Here is a 22,629-nt window from a genome sequence, read left to right on the forward strand (position 1 = left end):
CTCATGCACTCATGAAGTACTATTTTTTATTAGTTATTTGTAGTGCACAATATACATCCCCCTACTAGGCCAGAGACTATGTCTTATCTAAAGTATTATCTCTCTCAGTACTTGGCATAGTTCTCTGCACATAACAGGCACTTAGTAAATGTTTTTGAGTTGAACTGAATTGATATGTTAGCTAAGAAGCGAATCAAATGACTTTATCGCCACCTTATACAGGTTTGCTCTCCACCCAAGTCAAGCCATTTTTTTAAAATTTAAAGCTTCCTCTGAAGCTAGTTCTCTCGTGAACAACCTTTTCCTAGTCATCTAATTTTCCTCTATATTCTGCTAAGTTAAGTTTAGAATGCTATCCTCTACATGAAGCATTTCCTAACCAGCTCTAAGAGGTGATAACTTAAACTAAGCACTCAACACAGTAGTACTTCATTATTCAATTGTATGTTATGTATACAATGTACAAGCATTAATCAATCCTATGATTTTTTTTGTACTATGTCTCCCTAAATTTAGAGTGTAAACTCTTAGAGGATAGTTGAAGTGTCTTCTTTATGTTTTACAAATATAAACTCAACTCACAGTGACTAACACAATACTATATGTGTGTGGTGGGGGGAAAGGGATCAATAGAGGGATACCCCTCGTAGCATCATCCAATCAATATTACTTTGCAGGAACATTATTATAGCAGAGATTTGCAATGCTACATTGGTCATGGGTATAATATACTTCAGCTGATCACCCAGGATAAAAATTGTATAGTCAGCAATGATACAGGCTAGCATTTCAGGCTTAACAGCATTAACTTCCCAAAGATCAATCTGTTTACTCTCATCACAATGGAAGGATCATTCTTATGAATTTCCTCAAGTTGTTTTTAATTTTAATTATGCTAATTGCATTGTTTTATTTAACATTCATTACCAAGATAAAGATTATATACCCTGAGGTCTCTATAAATACTTATTTTAAGTTTTCATAGTCTGAACTCTGGCTGCCTCATAAAGGATTCCCCATTTATAATATATTTCCTATGGGACTAATTACCCAAAAGGGTTCCAGATTTAGAATCATAGGCCCTGGCTTCAAATCCACAAACCTATTTAATCTTGGGAAATTCAAATTCTCAGGGCCTTAGTTCTCTCTTTGGTATAATGAAAACCCAGGACTTGAGAATCTCTAAGGTTCTTTACAATTCTAAATTCTATCACTCCATGGTGTTTCACCTAGTGTCATGTTTCTGTGGAACTAATTAAGACAACAGATGGGGATGTGCTGGGGCGGGAGGTGGGGGGGGGTACGCCCTCTGAAAACTCATGATCCTAAATAGGGGCAATCTGATATTCATTTTGTCCCTATACAGTTATTCTCTCCAATAAAGTTCCTCTGTCTCTCTCAAATAGGCAGCCACTGTCCACCACTGAATTCCTTATTAACATTCTCCATCAAGTCCCACAGGCAATGGCTAACTGTATCAAAATTATATTCTATGGATTTTATTTAAAAGACCTAGCAGATAGGTTTTTTTGAACCTTTGTCATTTTAAGTCTGTAAGAATCACTTTATGTTAGCATGGATGTACACCACACTTTTCCTGAGTAGTCTCAGACCCACAGACATCCTCAGATTCACCAATTTCATCTAAACATACCTCTTCTAGAAGTCGTGGATCCAGGCAATCTCCATCATCATTAAACAAAGAATCCCAGCTCTCCTCTGTAGGAGCACTTTCATCACTGGAGGAAGGATTAGCTGCCTTCAGTTCCAATTGGTTGTCTGAAGAAACAGTATATTCTACCTTCCCAGAGTCATCTTTCTCACCTGTTTTGAACTCTTCACCGGTTCTTAGATTATTCAAAGACTCTGCGATACCATCTGCACAATCCAGATCACCGCTCAAGGCCTTGTTGGAAAGCGATTCTGTCCTATTTAACACGCAGAGTTCAGAGTCTAAACAGGAACCATGATTGCTGGATGCGTCCTTCTTTATAGGTATTAAAGAGGTACAATCTGACGAGGCCTTTGTTAGTCCTCCCATTGACTCTTGATAACTGGATGAAACATCTTCGGTGTAACCATCTGTACAAACTGTCAAGTCACCTGAGTTTTCATTCCCACACTCTAAGCTGTTAGCTACTAGAAGAGGGGTTATGTAAGTACTTACTCCCATACAGTCTAGCAAACTGTTTATGCTGCTACATGCCTGTTCAGAGATTCCACCCACAACTGTTGAGGTGCTGCTCGCACATGTCTCATCAAAAATACCATCTGTAATGCTCATACATGCCTGCTTAGTGATGTCACTGTCATTCTCCAGCTCACTACCTGTAGATGTCTCATCAGCAAAGTCACTTAAATTATCAGGTTCATAGCACACATGCGACTCATCAGCAGGGTCACCATTCTTCTCAGACTCTCCACTCATGCAAATTGAATCCACAATGTCATTGGAATTCTCTAATATACTGACTATGTGCATGTGGTCAGAGACAGGATCCCCAACCCCAGATATGCTATCCACATTTGTCTGATTCAAGATGCCAGCTGTACTGCTGAGGAACACTGCATCAGTTAGGTCACTGACATTAGGTTCGTTGTCTGTACATGCTTGATCAATGACACTCTTTGGGCTCCCCCAGATAACAATGTTCTTTATGTCTTCAGTGGTGGGCTTCGGTATACCACTTATTGTATGTATAACTTCTTGCACAATTTCAGAACATGGGGTTAGCTGTGCAGATGCCAGCAAGTCAGGATTCAAAAGAGAACTGCAACTTATTGGCTCATCTAAAAACTGAGAACTAGCTACTGTCTCTACTACCTTACAATCAGTACTAACACTGTTTTTCAAGTCTCTTTCTGCAGAACTCATCTCACTTAGTTCTTCCTTTCTGAAATCACATAATTTCACAGTTTGGAATGGTTTACTGGAAGCCTGAGTCTCAGAGGTTTCTGTACTAGATTGCGTCATATTGCTGGTTTGGGAATCCATAAATTTCTTTGGTTTAAAATGTATTTGTGAAGGTAGTTTGGAAAAACTACTAGGATTTGGGATCTTTTGTTGATTTTTGTTGAACATTTCTTTGGACTCTGGGGTTCCCTTTTGAGTGTGGAATTTTCCTCTGTTTCTTTCTTTCAAGTGTATGACTTTTTTTGATTTTGAATTAGGTCTCTTTCCATCCTTGGCCTTGTGTTCTTGTCTGCTAGGATTACTAATAGATCTTTGAAGTTCAGAACTGACTCTGAAGACATCATTCTTTGAGGGCAGATGACTTTCTTCTTGCCCTTGCTTCACTACAGCGTTCAGATGACTATAGCTCATTTCCTGATGACTTGATATGGGAAGCACTGAACCTCTTCGAGCTTTGGGCACATAAAGGGCCATATCTGGCTTTCTGGCCCTAGGTCTGCATTTCTCAATATCGGGCTGCATGATGCCGCCTCAATCTGCATGGAGAAAAAGAATTACTTAGTTCACATTAATTAGCTACTAGATATACAGCAAAATTCTGTGTTTTTTTCCCCCCACTCAGGGCTGGGGTGGTGGTTTACTAACTTAAGGTCAATAACTTACTTATAGAAATGCAAATTGCCAGGGGTAGAGTGGGTGTGAGGGTGAAATCACCCTGGAGAAGAATTAATCAGTAAGAAAAGTATATTCCAAAATAATCTAAGAGCCCATTACTCCTCTGATTTCCTTTCCGCCCCCCAACATTCCTTTGTTCTACTTTATACTTCCTATTCACAACATTAAAAACACTTTTTCTTCCATGGTTCTCTCAACTTTTCAACAATTTACCTTATTCGTGGCTTATAACAGATCCACACTAGGAGAAGAGTGGGAGTCACCGAGGAATGAAAGCATGCTCTAAGTGTTTAGGAGTTATATATTACCAAACAGGACAAGATAAAAAAAATCAACATGAATGAAGTGAAGTAAAGAACTGGGTTATTGATTACATTCATGGGTTGGAAAATAGAAAGGGCTAATCAAGGAAAACTTCCTAAAAAGAATGAGCTTTCAGCTGTAATCTAACTGACAGAGAGGATATGGTAAAGGATCATAGACTTAGAGTTGAAAGGTATCTTAGAAGTCATTTAGTCTCACCAATTCATTTAATAGATGAGGAACCTGAGGCTTAGAGAGGTTAAATGACTTGCCAGAAAGCATAGGAAGAAGTAAGGCTCAGAGGTGGGGATGGGAACTCGGATCCTTGGACTTCACTGACCAAAGAGGCAGGCAGTAGTCTATAAATAAAACTTGGGACTGTGACCTCTGTGAATTTTTTGTACATGGCACAATAACAGAACTGGGGTGGATTAGGGAGGGAAAGGACAGAAGAGAGGCTGAATATACAGGGAATGGTAAAACCATCACTATCCGAAGCCCATTTCCTACTTCTACCTCTATTATTACCAGTCAGTGGAATTTAACTAGGTGGGGATAAAGGGCTCCTCCTATGTTCCCTACCTATTTCTTCTCTTCTCTGCTTCCCTTCTGAAGTGTAGCTAGGCAATCCTTTAAGATGGGTCAAAGTTTAGAAACAGGCAGTTACAAGAGATCAGAAGATCAGAAGAGATCAGAAGCTATGATACTTTAGCTAGAATGGAGCATATGAGATAGTGTAAGGGAGGAAACAAAGGTAGAAAATGAGGGTATGACCAAATGGTGGAGAACTCTGACAGCAATGTTCAAAGTTCATGTTTTATTCTAAAAGAAAAAAATCATAATAACTGTTCCTTTCACCCCAATGCACGCAACTGTTACTTCCTTCTGGGGGTTACTCAGAACTGGATGGGGGTAGAAAACAAACAAAAATGGCAGAATAGGAGAAAACAGTACGGCCTAGCTCTCTGCCATAAATATCCAACAAAAACTGAGGAAGCTCGCCAGACTGAGCAGTGATTGGGAAATCCAAGGAGAAACCACAGGGCATCATTTTGTTTTGTTTTTTTCTTTGTTTTAGATTTTTTTTAAAGATTTTACAACACTCAGTTCCACAAGTTTTTGAGTTTCAAATTTTCTTCCTCTCCCTTCCCTTCCCCCTTCCCCTAAGATGGCATGGAATCCAATATATGTTCAGCATTGACTATTGCATCAAACATATTTACACAATAGTCAAGTCGTAAAGAAGAACTATGATCAATGGAGTGAATCATGAAAAAGAAGAAACAAAGCCAAAAAAGAAAAGATAGGAAAAAAAAAAAGAGAGAGCATACAGTGTGTCTCAATCTGCATTCAGACTCCATAGTTCTTTCTTTGGATGTAGATAGCTCTTTCCATCACAAGTCCTTTGGAGCTGTATTGCTGAGAAGAGCCAAGTCTATCAAAGTTAGTCATCACAGAATCAATATGTCTGTGGTTGTGTACAATGTTCTCCTGGTTCTGCTCCCCTCACTTACCATCATATCATGTAGGTCTTTCCAGGTTATTACGAAGTCTGTATCTTCCCCATTTCTCATAGCACAATAGTATTCCATTACATTCATATACCATAACTTGTTTAGCCATTCCCCAATTGATGGGCATCTCCTTGATTTCCAATTCTTTGCTACCACAAAAAGAGCTGCTATAACTATTTTTGTACATACGGGTCCCTTTCCCCCTTGTGTGACAGGGCATCGTTTTTTCAACAAGGTCAGCACAACTTCAAGCAATGGAGACTAGGTCCAGCCAGGAAGAAAGACCCTTATAGCACAAGGACTTGGCTAGAAGCTGTGGCTGTGTAATAGGGCAAGAAGCCTCCAGAGACCAAGGATTCAGCTTGGAAAACAGAAAAGAGCTAGCAGATGTGTCAGTGATTCCAGAGCAGGGTTGTAGAACCAGGGCTAAAGCCTGGGGTTCACTCAAGGCAGGGAACAGGACAGAAGGAAACTGAGCAGGAAGCTATGATGCTCTGACCCTAGAACAGGGTCCCAGACCTAGTACGGACTAAGTAAGCCTAGGGCCAACCAGGGAAAAGAGCATAAAGTCACAGTCAGCATGGTGAAGGACCAGGCAGGGAGTGGGAATAGGCAGAATTTCCTGAAAACATGTCATTCTGACCTTAGATTAGGATCTCTAATTTAGCCCAAAGACCCAGGCAGAGGTCTGCAGCTAATTACCAGAGCAAGGAGCTGAGACCAAAGAAAAGCCTAAAGTTTTGTAACTCTGAACTTGTGGAGCCTTCCAGCTAACTGACAGGGTCTGGGGCCAGCAGATGTCTCTCCAACCAGGGAAAAACCTGTAGTTGTGTCACTCAGACCCAACCCTGGGTTGGGAGCCTGAAAAGCCTCAATCAGACTTCTCCCCAGATCAGACCATTTAGGGGATATTGAAAATTTGCAGCTCCCTGGTCAGAGCCATTGCTAAGATCCTTGAAGAATATACTGCTCAATACGTGGAAAAACCAACAGCAGGACATAAGAGAAAACAAAGCACAGACAAAAAAGGTCCCAAAACTCCCTCCAGAAGTGTGCAGAGCCTGGCCCTAAAAAAAAAGTCCCAAATCCAGGAAATAAGGCTGGAATAATGAGTAACCAAGCAACTAAAAAACTATGGTAAAGAACTGTTACAGAGTCAGAGATATTGAAGAAGAGAGTAAGTCTACAACATCTAAAAGCAGTCTTAAAGAAAAACCCAACCCAACTTTGCCACAAGATCAACTGGAATTCCTAGAACAAATGAAGCAAAAATTTAAAAATCAGTTTGTAAATTAAATGAGTGCTCTAGAGGAACAAAATTGGAAGAGAAGGTGAAGTGCCAGAGGTAAGACTTAGAAGGAAAATTAGCAGCTTAGCAGCACAAGAGAGGCAAAACCTTATCCAAGTAACACTTCCTGAAAATTAAAATGGACCAAAGAAAACTCACTGCCTACAAGGGACAAGGGCACCACCACCCTCTCAGTCCCCCAGGCTCATAACCTCAGTGTTATCCTTCACTCTTCTCTTTCTTCCTCACCCACATATCCAACTTGTTGCCAAGTCCTGCCGATTCTACCTTCTACATCACTTGCATATGCCCCCTTCTCTCTTTGGACACTGCCAGCATCTTGGCGCAGGCCCTCTTCACCTCATGGCTGGAGTGTTCCAACAGGCTTCTGGTTGGGCTCCTGCTTCAGAAAGTCCCTCTCCACTCTAGTCCATCCCCCATTCAGCTTTCAATTTAATCTTCCTAAAACACAGGTCTGGCCATGGGGCACACACCACATTCAATCAACTCCAGTGGCTCCCTAAACCTCCGACATCAAATATAAAACCTGCTTGGCATGTGAAGCCCTTGATAACTTGGCTCCGTATCAGTAAGGCAAGATTCACGACATTGATGATAACCATGAATATGCCTGTATAAGACTCTCTGTATAGAAGGCAGAAGTAAAACATTTATTCAGACACAAGAGGATCAGATCCCAGAATCAATAACCCCAATTTGACATAGCAGTAATTGTATCCCAAAACCAGTAAGTTCACCTCAATGTAACAGCAAGGAGATTAAAACACAGTATCACAGCAAAGAGCCAAGCCATCCTGTAACCTTCCCTTCTGCTAGGGCCTTCCTGTAAACAGTCATGAATCCTAACTGTCTGCTTGCCTGTGTCCTCTCCTCCTGTGGTTCTGAAAGCCCTTGCTGTTGTCAGAGCCTTTCCAGTTCTCTCTCTTGTCTCTTTCAGTTCTCCACACTCCCTCTTCCTCTTCCTCTCCCTCTCCCTCTCTCTCTCTCTCTGTTCTCTTCTTTGTCTTCTTCTCCTCGTCCCAGCTCTCTGCAGCTCTCTAGTCTAAGCTTAATGGCTATCCACAGGGTATATGTACCCTGTGTAGGCCTGGGGCTTAGCATCTAGTAGCAAATGGGTGTAGGCCTGGAGCTTAGCACCTAGTAGCAAATGGGTGTAGGCTGGGGGCTTAGCACCTAATAACAACTGAATGGGCAGGGAAGATCTTTGATTACATTAGCACCACAATAGTTTTAAAAAATATTGTTTGACCCTAGATAAATTATGTGTTAAATAAATCATGTGATAAATCATGCTTATTTAAATTACCTTCAGGGGACATAAAGCAACTTCTTTCTGGAGTACCTCAAAAGGTAGAAGAATCATTTCCTTTTTCTAATAATAGGTTTCCAGTGGAAAAGTAATGCATAAACACAAGATGTTAATCCTGTACTTGGTTCTTATTTATAAGTCTACAGCAGTCTTGCAGATAAACTAAAATACATATACATATACACTCTCTGGATCAGCTCAAACATTTTTTTCACTAGTCTTTTTTCAGAATTAATAATGTTACAACAATGATATATTCGACAACAGTAAACCTGAGGAACTAACTGGTCTACAGGAGACAGTAATAGCTTAGGAATCATAATCTTAGAAATTCCTAAATTAATAGGTTGACTTTGGGAAGGTAATTTAACCTCCCTGTGTTTCTACTGCCATTAGCAAGGGAGGGTACATTAGGAAGAAATGGTGTTCATGGTAAATTTCTGAATCTCACTTGCTTCAGGGCAATCTAGGTCATAGCACCTGCTTCTTCCAAGATCACAAGCTTAAAATCTTTCTTAAATATTTTTCTTGTGCTGGCCAAGTTCAGGATTGGATTCCTTACAGAACCTATTCCCCAGTCATCTCAATCAGTCTTTGTAGTTTTTTAACACAGGCCAGGATAACAAATGTCATTCTACCACCAGAAAAGCAGGTATAACAGTCAAGAGAACCGTATAATCTTAACAGTTGGAAGAGACTTTAAAAATCACCTAGTCCTATTCCTATATGCATAGGAATACAACATAACTGACAAGCAGTCATTCAGCCTTTGCTTGAACACCTTCAAATACAAGGAACTTACTACCTCACAAGGTACTAATGTTCTATTTTTGTCAGAGAACGGTCTTTCAAATTAAACTGAAATCTGTATTCCTGTAACTTCTACCTACTGGTCTTCATTCTTCCCCTCAAAATAATCATCATCAAAATGACAGCTTTTATAATCTCCCCCCACCTCTCATACACACAAGTCTTTTCTTCTCCAGGGTAAATAACTCCAGTGTGTTTACGATGTTTTTCCAGTCCCTTCATCACTGTGGCTTCCCCTCTCTGGGCACGTTCTAGCTTGCCTATATCCTTTCTAAAATGTGGTACCAACCAAAGGACAAAAGACTCCAGATGTGGTCTGACTGGAGCAAAGTACAATGGGACTTTCACCTTTCTCCTACTGGATGTTGTACTTCTATTAATGCAGCCTAAAGTAGAATGGAATTTTTGGACAGCCTGTCACATATGCCACTGCCTCGCTGAGTTTTCAACAAACTAGAACCCCCAGGTATTTTTCTCACGAACTACTTTCTAGCCAAATGTTTCCAATCTTAAATCATAGAAAAGGCTTCTCAAAGGTCATCAGGTCCAATAATCTTTTTTTTACAGATGAGGAAAATGAGGCTCAGAGAAAGTAATTAAATTATCCAAAGTCATGCAGTTATGAAATGTCTAGGGTGGACTCATATCCAGGTCCTCCTGACTCTAAGTTCAGCACCATACCACACTCTCCCCTTTATCTTCACTGATAAATTCTGTTTTGAAAAATGGGCAGGGTATACTGAGAAATTGGCAGGGACCATGTTTTATCTAAATTTTTTATTTTCCCTTGCACCTAGAACACAGCAAGCATACACTAAATACTTGTTCAATGAAACCACAGGTAAGTTCCTCACTCTGGCTCACCTTGACTGGTCAACTGCTGTTAAAAGGATGGGGCATTTATGCAGGGGAGAAGGAGAGTTTATGACGCTTATGATGTTCTCTTTGAGGTCATGGGTGTTCTATGAGTCTTCAGAAAAGGGAAGGGACTTAAAAATTAATTTATAAACAATAGCACTAAGTTAAAATAATCAAATTTACACTGCTAGTTCTTGAGTAGATAGGAATTTGAACAACACATTCACAACACTGATTTACATAAATGAAGTAGAGATACTCCAAGGTTCCAAATGGTGTTGTTGGGCCAAAAGATGCTGTTTAAAGGACTAGTGTATTGATCAGAAAAATGAAAATCAAAACAATTCTGAGGTACCACCTCACACCTATCAGTGAGGCTAATATGACAAAAAAGAAAAATGTTGAATGCTGGAGGGAATGTGGGGAAACCGGGGCACTAATGCATTGTTGGTGGAGTTGTGAACAAATCTAACCATCCTGGAGAGCAATTTGGAACTACGCTCAAAGACCTTTAAAGCTATGCATACCCTTTGATCCAGCAATACCACTGCTAGGTTCATATTCCAAAAACATCCAAAAAAGGGAAAAGGACCTATTCGTACAAAAATATTTACAGCAGCTCTCTTTGGTGGTGGCTAAGAATTGGAAATCAATGGATACCCATCAATTGGGGAATGGCTAAACAAGCTGTGGTATATGATTGTGATGGAATATTATTGCGCTACAAGAAATGACAAGCAGGATGACTTCAGAAAAAACTGGGAAGACTTCCACGAACTGATGTGGAGTGAAATGAACAGAACGTTCATTTGAATGTTGTACACAGTAACAGTAATATTATGCGATGAACTATGAATGACTTAGCTATTCTCAACAACACAATGATCCAAGACAATCCCAAAGGACTAATGATAAGCATACTACTCACCCCCAGAGAAAGAACTGATATTGATTGAATACAGACTGAAGAATGCTATTTTTCACTTTCTTTTTCATTTTGTTTCTTTTATTTGAGTTGTCTTGTACAAAATGACTGATATGGAAATGTTTTACATAATTGCACGTGTATAACCTATATCTGATTTCTTACCATCTCAGAGAGGGTGAAGGGGAGGGAGGGAAGGATAGAATTTGGAACTCACAACTTTAAATAAAAATGTTTTAAACAACTGGTAAAAAACAACAACAAAAAAGGACTAGTGCTAATAATCAAGAAGGGATGGAGTTTAGCAGTAGGAACTGAAATATGATACTGACAGAAAAGGAGCAAGAATTGGTAGGGTATAAGATTTTTTTAAAGTGGGCTTAGGAGATATTAAAAAGGTTAAGAAATCTTGGTATAATGGTATATGTAAAGGAAAGGAAAACATAAAAGCAAGCTGAAGAGTATGTAAAACCTAGTTAAATTTTTTTTTTTTAAAAAAAAAAGGCATTTCTGGGAAGAAAAAAACAACAACCCTGGAGAATAGACAATGCTATATATTCTTTTTATATTACCAAGATTCTCTATCCCAACGTCTCAAAGACTCACACAGAAATAAGATACTAAAAAAGTGCCCTTCCTTTGCATAGGAGGCTCACTTTAAAGCAGGCTTAATCCAAATACACCATGGAGCCGCTCATCTGGGGCATAATAATAGGAAAGATTCTACTTGGACAGCAGAGATATGACTTCACATTTAAATAACTATGGAATCTGTTAATGAACCACAACTGATTCTGCTGTAGTTTTCTTAACGCACCCTTCCATAAATGCACTTGCACCAGTTAATACAATGAGATATTTCACACTCGAAAAAACAGAATAATTTCTATGTCTGCTTAGGAGTAAGTGCACTCTTACTTCTGTTCAAAATAGGTTGTGGAAAATTTATTATTATATTTTAGATCAATAGCATATAATCAGTAACTTGTAACTCAAGTTTTTAGGGGAAGCAGGAGCCTGCCCTGGGCCTTCTCTGCAAAGACACTTTAGGATGAGATGTACACACTGGAGTTCTGCAGACACTTTTAGAAACGTACTTAGAACACCTTAATTAACTAAAGGATTGTATAAACTAGATCCATAATAGGGAGCTGAATGGTGAGAGTCAAATGCCTGTCCAAACCACCATGTTCCACAGAACAGTCTGGTGTACTACTTTAGAGACTGGATCAATTCGAGCATCTTTTCTGCTACGAAAGTCATTGTTGGGGCAGCTAGGTGCCACAGTGAGTAGAGCACTGGCCCTGGAGTCAGGAGGACCTGAGTTCAAATTTGCCCTCAGACACTTGACAGATTTGCTAGCTGTGTAACCTTGGGCAAATCACTTAACCCCAACTGCCCTGCCTTTCCCCCTCCAAAAAAAAAAAAAGGCATTGTTATATAGCCTCAGAGAAGCAGATCAGTTTGTGACTGTCAAAGACAACCCCAAATTACCAAACACTGATTAAATTCCTGAGGAAACACCCAAACCGGACCACTTCCTGGGACAGGTCAGCCTGCCTCCACCATTGCAGGTTAAGGTAGTTCTTTCCTTAAAAACCAAGGAAACTGTTTTCAAAATTTGATTAGTTCAGGTGCCTAAGTCTAAAGCCACCTAGCTGTGGCAGCACCTTCCTCAGGCTATATTAACATGGTTTCCTAGTTCCCTGATGTATAAGACTGCCCTCCACCCCCCACCATGGGGACCTTCAGACTTGGTGGATTTCCAGGGAGCTCTCAAGTTACCATATTCTACCCTGCTGACCACAGATAGATTTTCATAAAAAGTAAAGGGGAAAGGTCAAGGTTAAGGTCTACTCAAGGTAAACACTATATCCTTCTTAGGCAATAGCTAAATAAACTTCCTTTTGTTAATTGCTGAATAACCCAATACTTCTATTCCTGGGCATAGACTCCAGAGAAGTCAAAGATGGAGGGGAAAGGTCTCACATATACAAAACTGTATCAGCAGTTTTTGCAGTAGCTAACAACTGACTGAAGGCAATGTGGATGCTTATAGATTAAAAAGTGGCTGAAGAAATAGTGTCTGGTGAATATAATGAAATATTATTGAGCCATAAGAAACAATGAATATGAAAAATTCTGAGAAACTTGAGAAAACCTGTATGAACTGATGCAGTGTGAAGTAAGCAGGAGTACTAGGAAAATAAACTACACAATGGCCATAGAAATGCAAGGAAAAAACATTAGAACTCTCATCACTGCAAAAATCACTCAACTTAAGAAGAATGATAGTGAAGTATACCTTCTTTTTCTTGTAAAATTTAATGCAATTTTTATGGGATATAATTATTCCTAGTCTTGACAAAAAAAAAGCCAGACAGAGCAAATGTGGTAATTTGCTTTGCTTAGAAATATTTCTTCATTCAAAGGATAGTTCTATTTGACGGAGTAGGATGGGTAGATGGGGCGGGGGGAGGTCACTGGAAAGTGACAAGTGAAGGTGATACAAGAAAAAAGCTTCAACCAAACTATTTATTTTAACAAACAACTTACTGCAATTTAGCTCACATATATTCTAGTGGTGTGGAACTTAGGTGATACCAAGAAAACCTGCAGCTCTACAAAAACACATAACATTAACCTCCCCCAAAGTAATTTAAGGAGATTCAGAAATAATTCTTAGTAGGCAGAGAGTGGTAGAGATGCCATTTATCCTGGGTTCAAATCCCAGCTCTGCTACTTAAATCTGTATGACTTTGGACAAATCCAGAGCCTTTCTGTGTTCCAAGTTTCCTAATCTGTAAAATAAGGGTATTGGACAAGATGACATAAGGTCCCTTTCAGCTCTAAATACTATGAATGTCATATTTATGAATAGTTCAACCATGTGACTTTGAAAATAGAAGGTAAAAAATTTAAGAGATGTGCATAGCACTAGAAATAGGTCCTAGCATTAAGCAAATAACTTGATTGCAAATTTAATGCAATTTTTATGGGATATAATTATTCCTAGTCTTACAAGTACTATCTGTAAGACCCTTAATAGGGAAGAGATTCCAGTTAATAATCCACCTGACTTCTGATCCTATATTCACTTCAAATTATCTAGCATTATTTGGAAATGGTTTAAAATTTTTAAAAAACATCCAACTTCAACCATTTTGATGAAAACTTGTCCTTAAATAAATTCTGAATATAAATTTAATGTTTTTTAATGACTCAGTCATAATTACAAACATCAATTATTAAACCAAACAGCAATAATACAGTGATACACCAAAGAAACTTCATGAGATATACAGTGCTACTTGCCCCCTTCATTACGTGCTTTTGACAACCTGTTGTTGGTCAGCTGTTCAGTCATCTCTGACTCTTCATGACCCCAGTGGATTAAGGCAGAGGTTAAGTGACTTGTCCAGGGTCACACAGCGAGTGAGTGCCTGAGACTGAATTTGAACTCAGATCTTCCTGACTCCAGGCCTAGCGTTCTATCCACTGATCCACCTAGCTGCCTCTGTCTATAAAATTCTTCCACCTTCTCTCTTTACTATCAGCTCCCAGTTAGTGTAGTTATCAAGTTTACCTGCCTGCTACAGCTTGCTATCCTCACTTCTAATCCCCTCATCTTCTAATCTGGTATCATCAAAAGAACCATACTAGTCAGTCAACAAGCATTAACTAAATGCTTATAATGTGTCCAGCACTATGCTAAGCATTCAGTCATGAAGAGGGCAAACAGTGTGCCTGCCCTTGAGGAGCTCACATTTAGCGAGGAGACAGTATATGAAAAAGTGTGTATGTATAAGATACAAACAGTAGAAATGGAAGGTAGTCTCTGAGGTAATAGCTGGGGGAGAAGGGATGGGAAAGGCCTCCTATAGAAGGCAGGATTTGATGTGAGTCTCAAAGAAAGTAAAGGAAGCCAGGAGAACAAGGTGAGAAGGAAGAACAGTCTAGGTACAGAGAACAGCCTGTGAAATGGCATGGAGTCTGGAAATGGAGGGTCATATGCAAAGGACAGCAAATCAGCCAAGCTAGCACGATTGTAGAGTTCTTGGAGAGTAGTCAAGTAAGTACAGGAAAACTGGGAAGGTAGGAAGGGGTCTGGTTTTAAAGAGCTTTCAGTGTCAAACAGACCATTCTGTATTTGATCTTGGGAATCACAAAGAGCCAGCTGAGTTTACTGAGCAGGGGGGATATTCTGGCCAGTCCTCAGGCAGTTTAAGTTTGATATGGGAACAAAATGAGACACCTGTAGGTCATTCATCAGTTAACAAAAAAGATTTTCTGAGCCATAGTGGAAGGATATTCAACAAGGCTAGATTTGATCAAGCTGTGTGGAGCTGCTGGGGCAAATTCACCCACGTTAATGCATCAACCATGAATGCAGCTCTTGTGGCCCTCTTGTGGTTGTTTTATACCCAGGTGAGGAGGAAGCGGCATCAGGAATCAGGGGCTTTAGGCCCCTATGCCAACCAAGTCTCAAAGAAAGTGTCAATACTTTTTAAGGAAAAATTAGACTAACTCACAGTGGGGTCACAACGAGTAACAAAGGCAGAGCTGTACTCTAAGAAGATTCCTTTGGCAGCTGAATGGAAGATGGGATGGACTGCTGCAGCAGTCCAGGGGTGATGGAATGAGGGCCTGCCCCAGGGTATCAGCTTGGGAGAGGCTAAGAGAAGGAAACAGATGCGGGATGTTGTGAAAGTAAAAATGACAAGGCCTGACAACAGACTGGATATGATATTGGGAGTGAGAGTGAGAAAGAGCAGCTGACACTAAGGAGATGAGCCTGAGTGACTGCAGGATGGTGGTGAACTCAACAGTAAACAGGACCTGAGTAGAACTTCTTTCATAAATAAATTCAGGAGCTTTAGGGCACAATAATAAAACCAAAGTAATATAAATATTATGCTTTAGGCTTGCAAAGTGATTTACACCCCTGGTCTTCATTTGACACTCACAACAACCTGTGAGGGAAGTCCTCTAGTTATTATTTTCCTCATTTTATAGATGAGAAAACTGGGGCTCAGAGAGATGAAGTGACTTGCCTCTGGTCACTCTGTCAATGTCGGAGGCAGAATCTGAACCTAGGTCTTCCAGCCTCTCAGTCCAGGACTATGCCAGCATGTTTCAAGTGGAGCAAGAGATGAAGACAGACTTTTTGACATTTATTTTTTGGCTCTTCAGAGTCGCTTTTTCCTTCCTTCCTTCATTCCTAGTTTTTGGCTGTGTCTGAACAGCTGAGGTTGCCAGATAAACAAAGTTCTACTGTACACAGCAAAAATCTTCAATGAAGATGCAAACAATAAAGAATCAAGACTGGGAAAATGGAAAAGTTGGGGACTAGAGTCTCAAAATTTCATTATGAATTTATCTGCATAGAGAATCAGAGGTATACAAGACAAGTAGTTAGTATCCGGAACTTTTAAAAGACCTTCAACTGTCCTTTCTGACTGTTTAAATGGGATCACTGAGAATTCCTTCATTTTGCAAGCATAAGGAAGTAAGAGAGAATGAGATAGACTATTTTAGCAGGCAAGTTGGTCTGGTTATAAATTAAAAGCATAAAGACATAGACCTAGAGGACTGCTAGAAGTCAGAATGGATGATACTAAAGCTTGGGACTTCTCTCAAAAGTCTCACTAGTTGTGTCGAGTATCACAATGAGCCTGACCTATGATGGGTCTAAACCCTCTATAGCTAAGAAAGTTCTTTTGACCAAGAAATACTTAACTTCCAATCTTCTAGGGTTACTCCAGTCCATATCACACCCTAGATCTCTGATGCCAGAACTGAACTGTTTGGGGAAGGGAAAGGAATTTTACTGGGGCATATTAGAACAATAAAGGCATTGGGAAGAAGATAAGAGGAGATATCCTAGAATGTTCTACCAGATCCTTTGCCATCATGCTTCTTCTCTGCCTCCATTTTTCAAGTATTCCCCACAACAGTCATTCCCCAAACCATTTACAATTAGTACTCATTCTTTGGCCCATATGGTATTTTATCTATATGTATAAACACACTAACACAGGTATGAATAAGGGAGTTGAAAGTTCATTTACTCTGGTCAAACTAAGAGTCTGAATCAGGGCCAGATATTTAAAAATACCTACAAATCATTCATTTCTGAGAGTTAATAATTTCCAATTAGCAGCAGAAAACTGCTTCTTTTTTCTTTAACTTTCCCCATTTTATAGACAAGACAATTGAAAGAAGTTGTACAATTTTAAGCATGTGGGAAGCAATTTGCTATGAATATTTCTAAGACTAAGCAAACATATAACAGACTAGATTTAAGGGCTAGGGCTATTATTATTCAGACCTATGATTACACTGGAATAAGGAACTCCCAGTAAAGAAACACTCTACCAATGTAGTTCGGTACCTGCTCGGTTTAATTTATATTCTAAGAGATGATTCAGGCATTGAAAGATAAACAATTTGTCCAAAGTCCCAGAGTCAGGATGTGTCAGGGGTAGGACTTTAACTCAGGTCTTCCTGGCTCTGAGGTCAGCTCTCTATGCACTAACTAAACCATTGGTATCAAACTCAAATAGAAATTGGACCTTGTTGGCTCCATATTGTCTTAGAAAACCACAAATTAACATTATCTATGTGGTATTGTATTTTTTTGTTTCTTTTGTTAAATATTTCCCAATGACATTTTAATCTGGTTGGGACAGCTACTGCTTGACATCTCTGCAATGAGCCATGCCACCTCTCAAAAATGAATATATGTGCTTGTAATTCAAATTAGCCTTGAACAAAAGAGACCAAAGAATGAGGTTAATATTGCATATTCCTCCAGAGAATCTCTGAATTTTCTTATTCCCTATATGCCTGACACTGAAAGCTAAGCCTTAGATTAACATACCATATTTCCTTACCTACTTTTCCGATTTCTCTAAAACCTGGTCTTCACCACTCTTTAGAGAAGATCATTAAAAAAAAATTTCTGCAGATAATCTATTCCTGTCTCCATCCCATGACACATATTCGGTACCACAAGAGTTACTGAGTACTGGTATCACAGTTTATTTTCCTTCCCAAAGCAATGAGAAAAAAATACCTACAAATGATCCTACCCCTTTAAATCACTGCTGGTCCTGATAAATGACTTCTACAAAAATAGTGCTACAATGTAACTTAAGCATAATAGGCTATAACATTAAAAAAAAAATAGATGAGAATAGAAGGAAGTACTTTTCATAATTAGGGCTAGGGAGAGAATTTATAACCAAAGGGATAGAAATGATCATAAAAGAGAAAATCGACAAATATGACTGCATAAATAAAAGAGCTTCTGCGTGAGTAAAATCAATAAGGCTATGGAAAACTGTCAGTTGGGAAAAAAAAGAATTTTGAATCAAAAATATATGATAAAATTTTATATCCAAGATAGATAAGAAATCAACACAAATATATGCAACCAAGAACCATTTCCTAAAGAAAAAAATAGTCAAAGGATATGAAGAAGTTTTAAAAGAAAAACATCACAAATTGTCCACAATCATAAGAAAGAATGTTCCAAATTACTAATAATAAGTGAAATTCAAATTAAATAACTCCCTTGTTCCACCTCACACCCAGCAAATTACCAAAAATGACAAAGGTTATAAATAGTCAATAAAGGAAGGGCTACAGGAAACCAGGCATACAAAATAACATTTTGGGGAGACTTGCGAACGTGTACTGATCCAACCAGGCTGGAAAACTATTTGGAAATAAGCAAGAAAGTCACAAAACATTTATACTCTCAATCCAGAGATCCTAGAGCTGTGCAAATATCCCAAGGAGGTCAAAGACAAACAGGAAGGCTTTATATATACCAAAATATATACAGCAATCATTTTTATGGTAGCAAAAAAACCTGAAAACAAAATGGGTGCTGATCTACTGAGGAAGAGCCGAACAAATTGTAGTATATGAACACAACGGAACATTATTTAGTCATAAGAAATGAGTAATATGAAGAATTCAGAGGAACATGAGATTTGTATAAACTGATACAAAGTGAAGTAAGCAGAACCACAAGAACATTATACATAATGATTACACGAATGTAAAGTAAAAAAACACTAAAATGAAGCCAAATGCTGAGTATTGTTAACAGTACATCATGGCCCCAAAGAAGAGATGAGGAAGCACTTCCTTCCTTTTGGCACATACGGAAGAGACAGAATGAGTTCAGAATGTCATATGCACAGCTAGTATAATCGCTGTGCTGATTATTTTTCTTTACCTTCAAAGGAGGTATTCATGGGTGATATATATTCAGAAATGACTATACTGTTAAAATAAAATCACCAATAAAACTTTTTAGAAAATCATCGCAGGGTAGACAGGTGTGGCTAACAAAACAAAACAACAAAGCTCAAGCTTTCAGGTACGATCCAGGGCAGCACTTAATGTTCCTTTCAGGAGGCTGACTTAGTTGCCAGTAGTCTAAGTCCTGAGCAATCAAGCTGCCACTGACAGCAGCACAGGCTAAAAAAATCTTACCATTACACATTCTATTTGGGAGTAAAATGTCAGGGGAAATGGGTGAAGTTATGTGAACAAATATAGTGAATAAATTTCTACACAGAATAGTTTCCCAGAAAGAAAAACTAGTAGACTATTCTGAATTGTGGTTTATTCCGATGGCATATTTTTATATTCCAAAGGATTAACAATCAAAACCAAAGGAAGCAAATTGTTTTCTGTTATTCTCATCACCCAAAGAAGAAAGCTCAGTCAAAAAAAATGTCATGCTACATCATTTCTATTTCTCTCTCCTTCCACTTTCCTTATCCACACTCCCACCCGAAGCCTGAATATGTTTTGGACTGTGGCCCAGGAGCGGTGATAGTAGAAGTAAACCATTGTTCATTTCCATTTAGTCACTTAGGAAGAAGGGAAACTTCAAATTTTTGTGCTAACATATTTAGATGCTTATTGCTGGACAGCCACCATTTCCTAGGAGAAAGGGGATGGGTCAGATTTTAACAGCATTCTTGCCAGTAGAGATCTACATTTGACATGGAAAAGGTGGGAGATCTTCTGCAAAAGTTCAACCAAAACTCCAATCTCTAGAAGTTCCTACTGAAATATAGCTGGCTACAATTGACCCTTTAATCACAAACTCTCAGCTTTGAGATTTGTCTGGGCCAGAGAGTAATTAGTGCAGCCTTAATGAAGTTACATCAGTAAGTCTCAGAATCAATTTTCTTCTTAAAACCTGAGGCCACAGATTCCTACTTTAATTCTGTAGTCACTGCTTCTAACTCCCCTTGACTTACTGAGCTTTGCCTGAGTGAAGACAGAAGCGATCACCTGTCAGCTGTCAATTATATTATACACTTCACATGTAACCAAATTGCACTGCCCCCGATCTATTTTACTAATGGAGTTGTATCAACTGAGGGATACTTTTATTCTGAAGAGTCTCAAAATGTGGGGTGTTGGGAATACCCTGAGCTTCCACAGCTTCTTCACATGACATTGTGCATATCAATGCAGAGTTAATTTTTCCCAAATACCACTTTTATTATATTACTTCCCATTCAAAAGCCTTCAATCACTTCCCACAGCCTAGTGAATAAAGTCCAAACTTCTGAGCCTGCCATTAAAGACACTTCACAATCAGGCCCCAGCTCTGATTCCAATTGCTTTCAAACACAAATCCTCTGCTCTAGCCAGGCTGGTCTTCTTACTATCCTCCAAATATACCATATTCATCTCCTTTTCTGAAATGACTGCCTACCATCTTCTAGCTAACCCTCATGTGTTCTTCAAAAGGACTATTTGAAATGTTGTGACCTCCTTAGAGCTTACCCTGACCACTTTTGCTGGCACTGACTTTTCTCTCTTTTTGACTAATATAGTACTTATCTATATCACCCATTTTGACATTTAGAAGGTCTTGTATGGCTTAAAAACATTATATATAAAAGGTTTATCTCCAGAACTATGCCACTGGCTCTCTAAAGGCAGAGATCATTTTATATTTCTTTTGAGTCTCCTATGACAACTAATATGATAGTAGGTACCGATGAAGGGTTCAATAAGGGAGCTGGTTAACCAAGCACCATGCTTTACAAACTGGAAAACTGAAGAAAAGGTCAATTTAAATGACCTGTCTCAAGTCACAAAGAAAAAAAAAGGAATCCTAAAACTCTTAACTGAGTTCCCTGTTTCTACCCCAAAGTTCAATACATGAGATCACTTTCTTTCCAACTAGATTGTAAGACAGGGGGTATGTCTTTTATTTTTTTAATCTCACATACCTCCAACCACATAGTAGGTGCTTAATCAATGCTTACTGAATGAATGTTGAATGAATTTTCACTGACTGCTGTTCTGAAGGCTAGCTATTTGCCTACCAGATTTCCATAAGAGAGATACAAAGGCAGCTCCCATACTTTTCTTTGTCCCCATACACAAGCTTGCTAGGTGCCCCTTTCTGGTGGGAAGATTTATATTTCATCATCTTTGGCACAAATACTAGAATGCTATCTGCCAGGCCCCATGCCCCGATAAATATGCATCCACAAGCATTTATGGAGATAGATGGCTGCTGAGGAGGGGGCACTCCTTGGTCAGATCCCAATGCTGGCCTGTGGTTAGGGGGAAGAGAGAGTGGGGGAGGGGTGTGGCCCTGTGATTAATCACTGCCCACTCTGTTTAGGGGTATTCATCACAGCCCGCTGTCAGGTAAATCACTGGAAAAACACCTCTTCAGTAATTAATGTGAAGTGACGGATGGACAGCCCCTGGGCCCATTAATCAGGAACATCAGCAGCCTACTGAGATTATGAATGTCAGGATGCATAAACTGCCGGTGGATCAATAGGGCCAGGAATTCATCCAAGGCTCTCATTTCCGAAGCATCTCCGGTACATTAGGCTCCCTTCAACCCTTCCCCCCAATCTGAAACAAAAACGAAGACTTCAGAACAAAGAATGGGGGTCTTTAGCCATGGCCAGGGGGAGGCATTTACTGCCCAAGAACACGGTAGGTGGCAAATGGATAAACAAATGGTATCAAATAAATGCCCTCAGAATACAAACTGAGATGAGATAGTCCAGCAATCAAGATATAGTTAACAATCAATTATCCAGAGGCTGATTATCTAGTTTATGGATTATCTAACCTATTTATCAGTTTGTTAGCTTCCCAACTCCATTCAGTTTACTGTTCTTATATTTTGGATGTTTCATTTCTGGGGAGCACCATGGACTCACAGACTGGTTAGAAGTTGAAAAGGGCCTCAGACAATTGTCCAGTGTCCTCAATTTATACACAAGGAACCTAAGCTTGAGAAAACTGAAGTGCCTTGTCCAAGGTCACACAGACAGCGGCAGAGGTAGTACTGGAGCCTCTGTCCTCAAATTTCGTGTCTTAGTTACTTGCTAAGAACCATGGTTAAAATGCAAGGGTGGAGGAAGGATTTGGATTTACTTTTGGATATGAATTTATTTTGACTCTATCATCCCCAACCCCTTCAGCTCATGGAAACCTAAGAATTTCCCAGAGGCTCCAGTATTTCCAATAGACAAGACTGTGCCATTCTCAGTGCATTTCTCACTTGCAAGGTATTCTGCCAATAGAGGAAATGGACTTAAGGCTAAATTTTGGTAGGATCCCAAGCAAACTGAAAGTCGGCTAACTACTATTTCTTCTCTAAACCAGAGAAAAATTCTACTTGAAATGTTTCTGTTCAACCTGACAAAGTTACCCTTTTCTCAAGCTCCACATTCACTCAAGCTTCAATTAAATTCCGTATGGGAGGCAGTGCTGCTGCCACGGCCCCATATTGCAGTACAAGCTAAGCTAGCAGTGACGGGAAGGAGATTGTACTGGCTTCTACATCCCGCCAAGCCCCAGTGTTATACTTTGTGGTCAGACCTCAGCCGTGGCTGCAACTGTTGGTCAGAAAGTGTCTCAGAGTTCCTGCTGCCTGTTCCGCTAAATCTCATTTCATCCTACTGATGGATAGATGGATGGATAGATGGTTGCTTG

At 39.4% G+C, this 22,629-nt stretch overlaps 1 protein-coding gene across 1 annotated transcript in view; it reads right to left on the reverse strand.

Annotated features, from left to right (window-relative positions):
* R3HCC1L (R3H domain and coiled-coil containing 1 like) overlaps nucleotides 1–22,629 on the reverse strand; it is a 113,859-nt gene that overhangs the window by 48,972 nt on the left and 42,258 nt on the right. Inside the window, exon 3 of the mRNA XM_036737198.1 lies at nucleotides 1,655–3,450. Within this exon, the coding sequence (XP_036593093.1) occupies nucleotides 1,655–3,436 (1,782 nt within the window). The 5' untranslated portion in view covers nucleotides 3,437–3,450. The remainder of the gene's footprint in view (nucleotides 1–1,654; nucleotides 3,451–22,629) is intronic.

This window comes from Trichosurus vulpecula, chromosome 8, assembly GCF_011100635.1.
Source record: "Trichosurus vulpecula isolate mTriVul1 chromosome 8, mTriVul1.pri, whole genome shotgun sequence".
In the NCBI taxonomy this organism is placed as follows: domain Eukaryota; kingdom Metazoa; phylum Chordata; class Mammalia; order Diprotodontia; family Phalangeridae; genus Trichosurus; species Trichosurus vulpecula.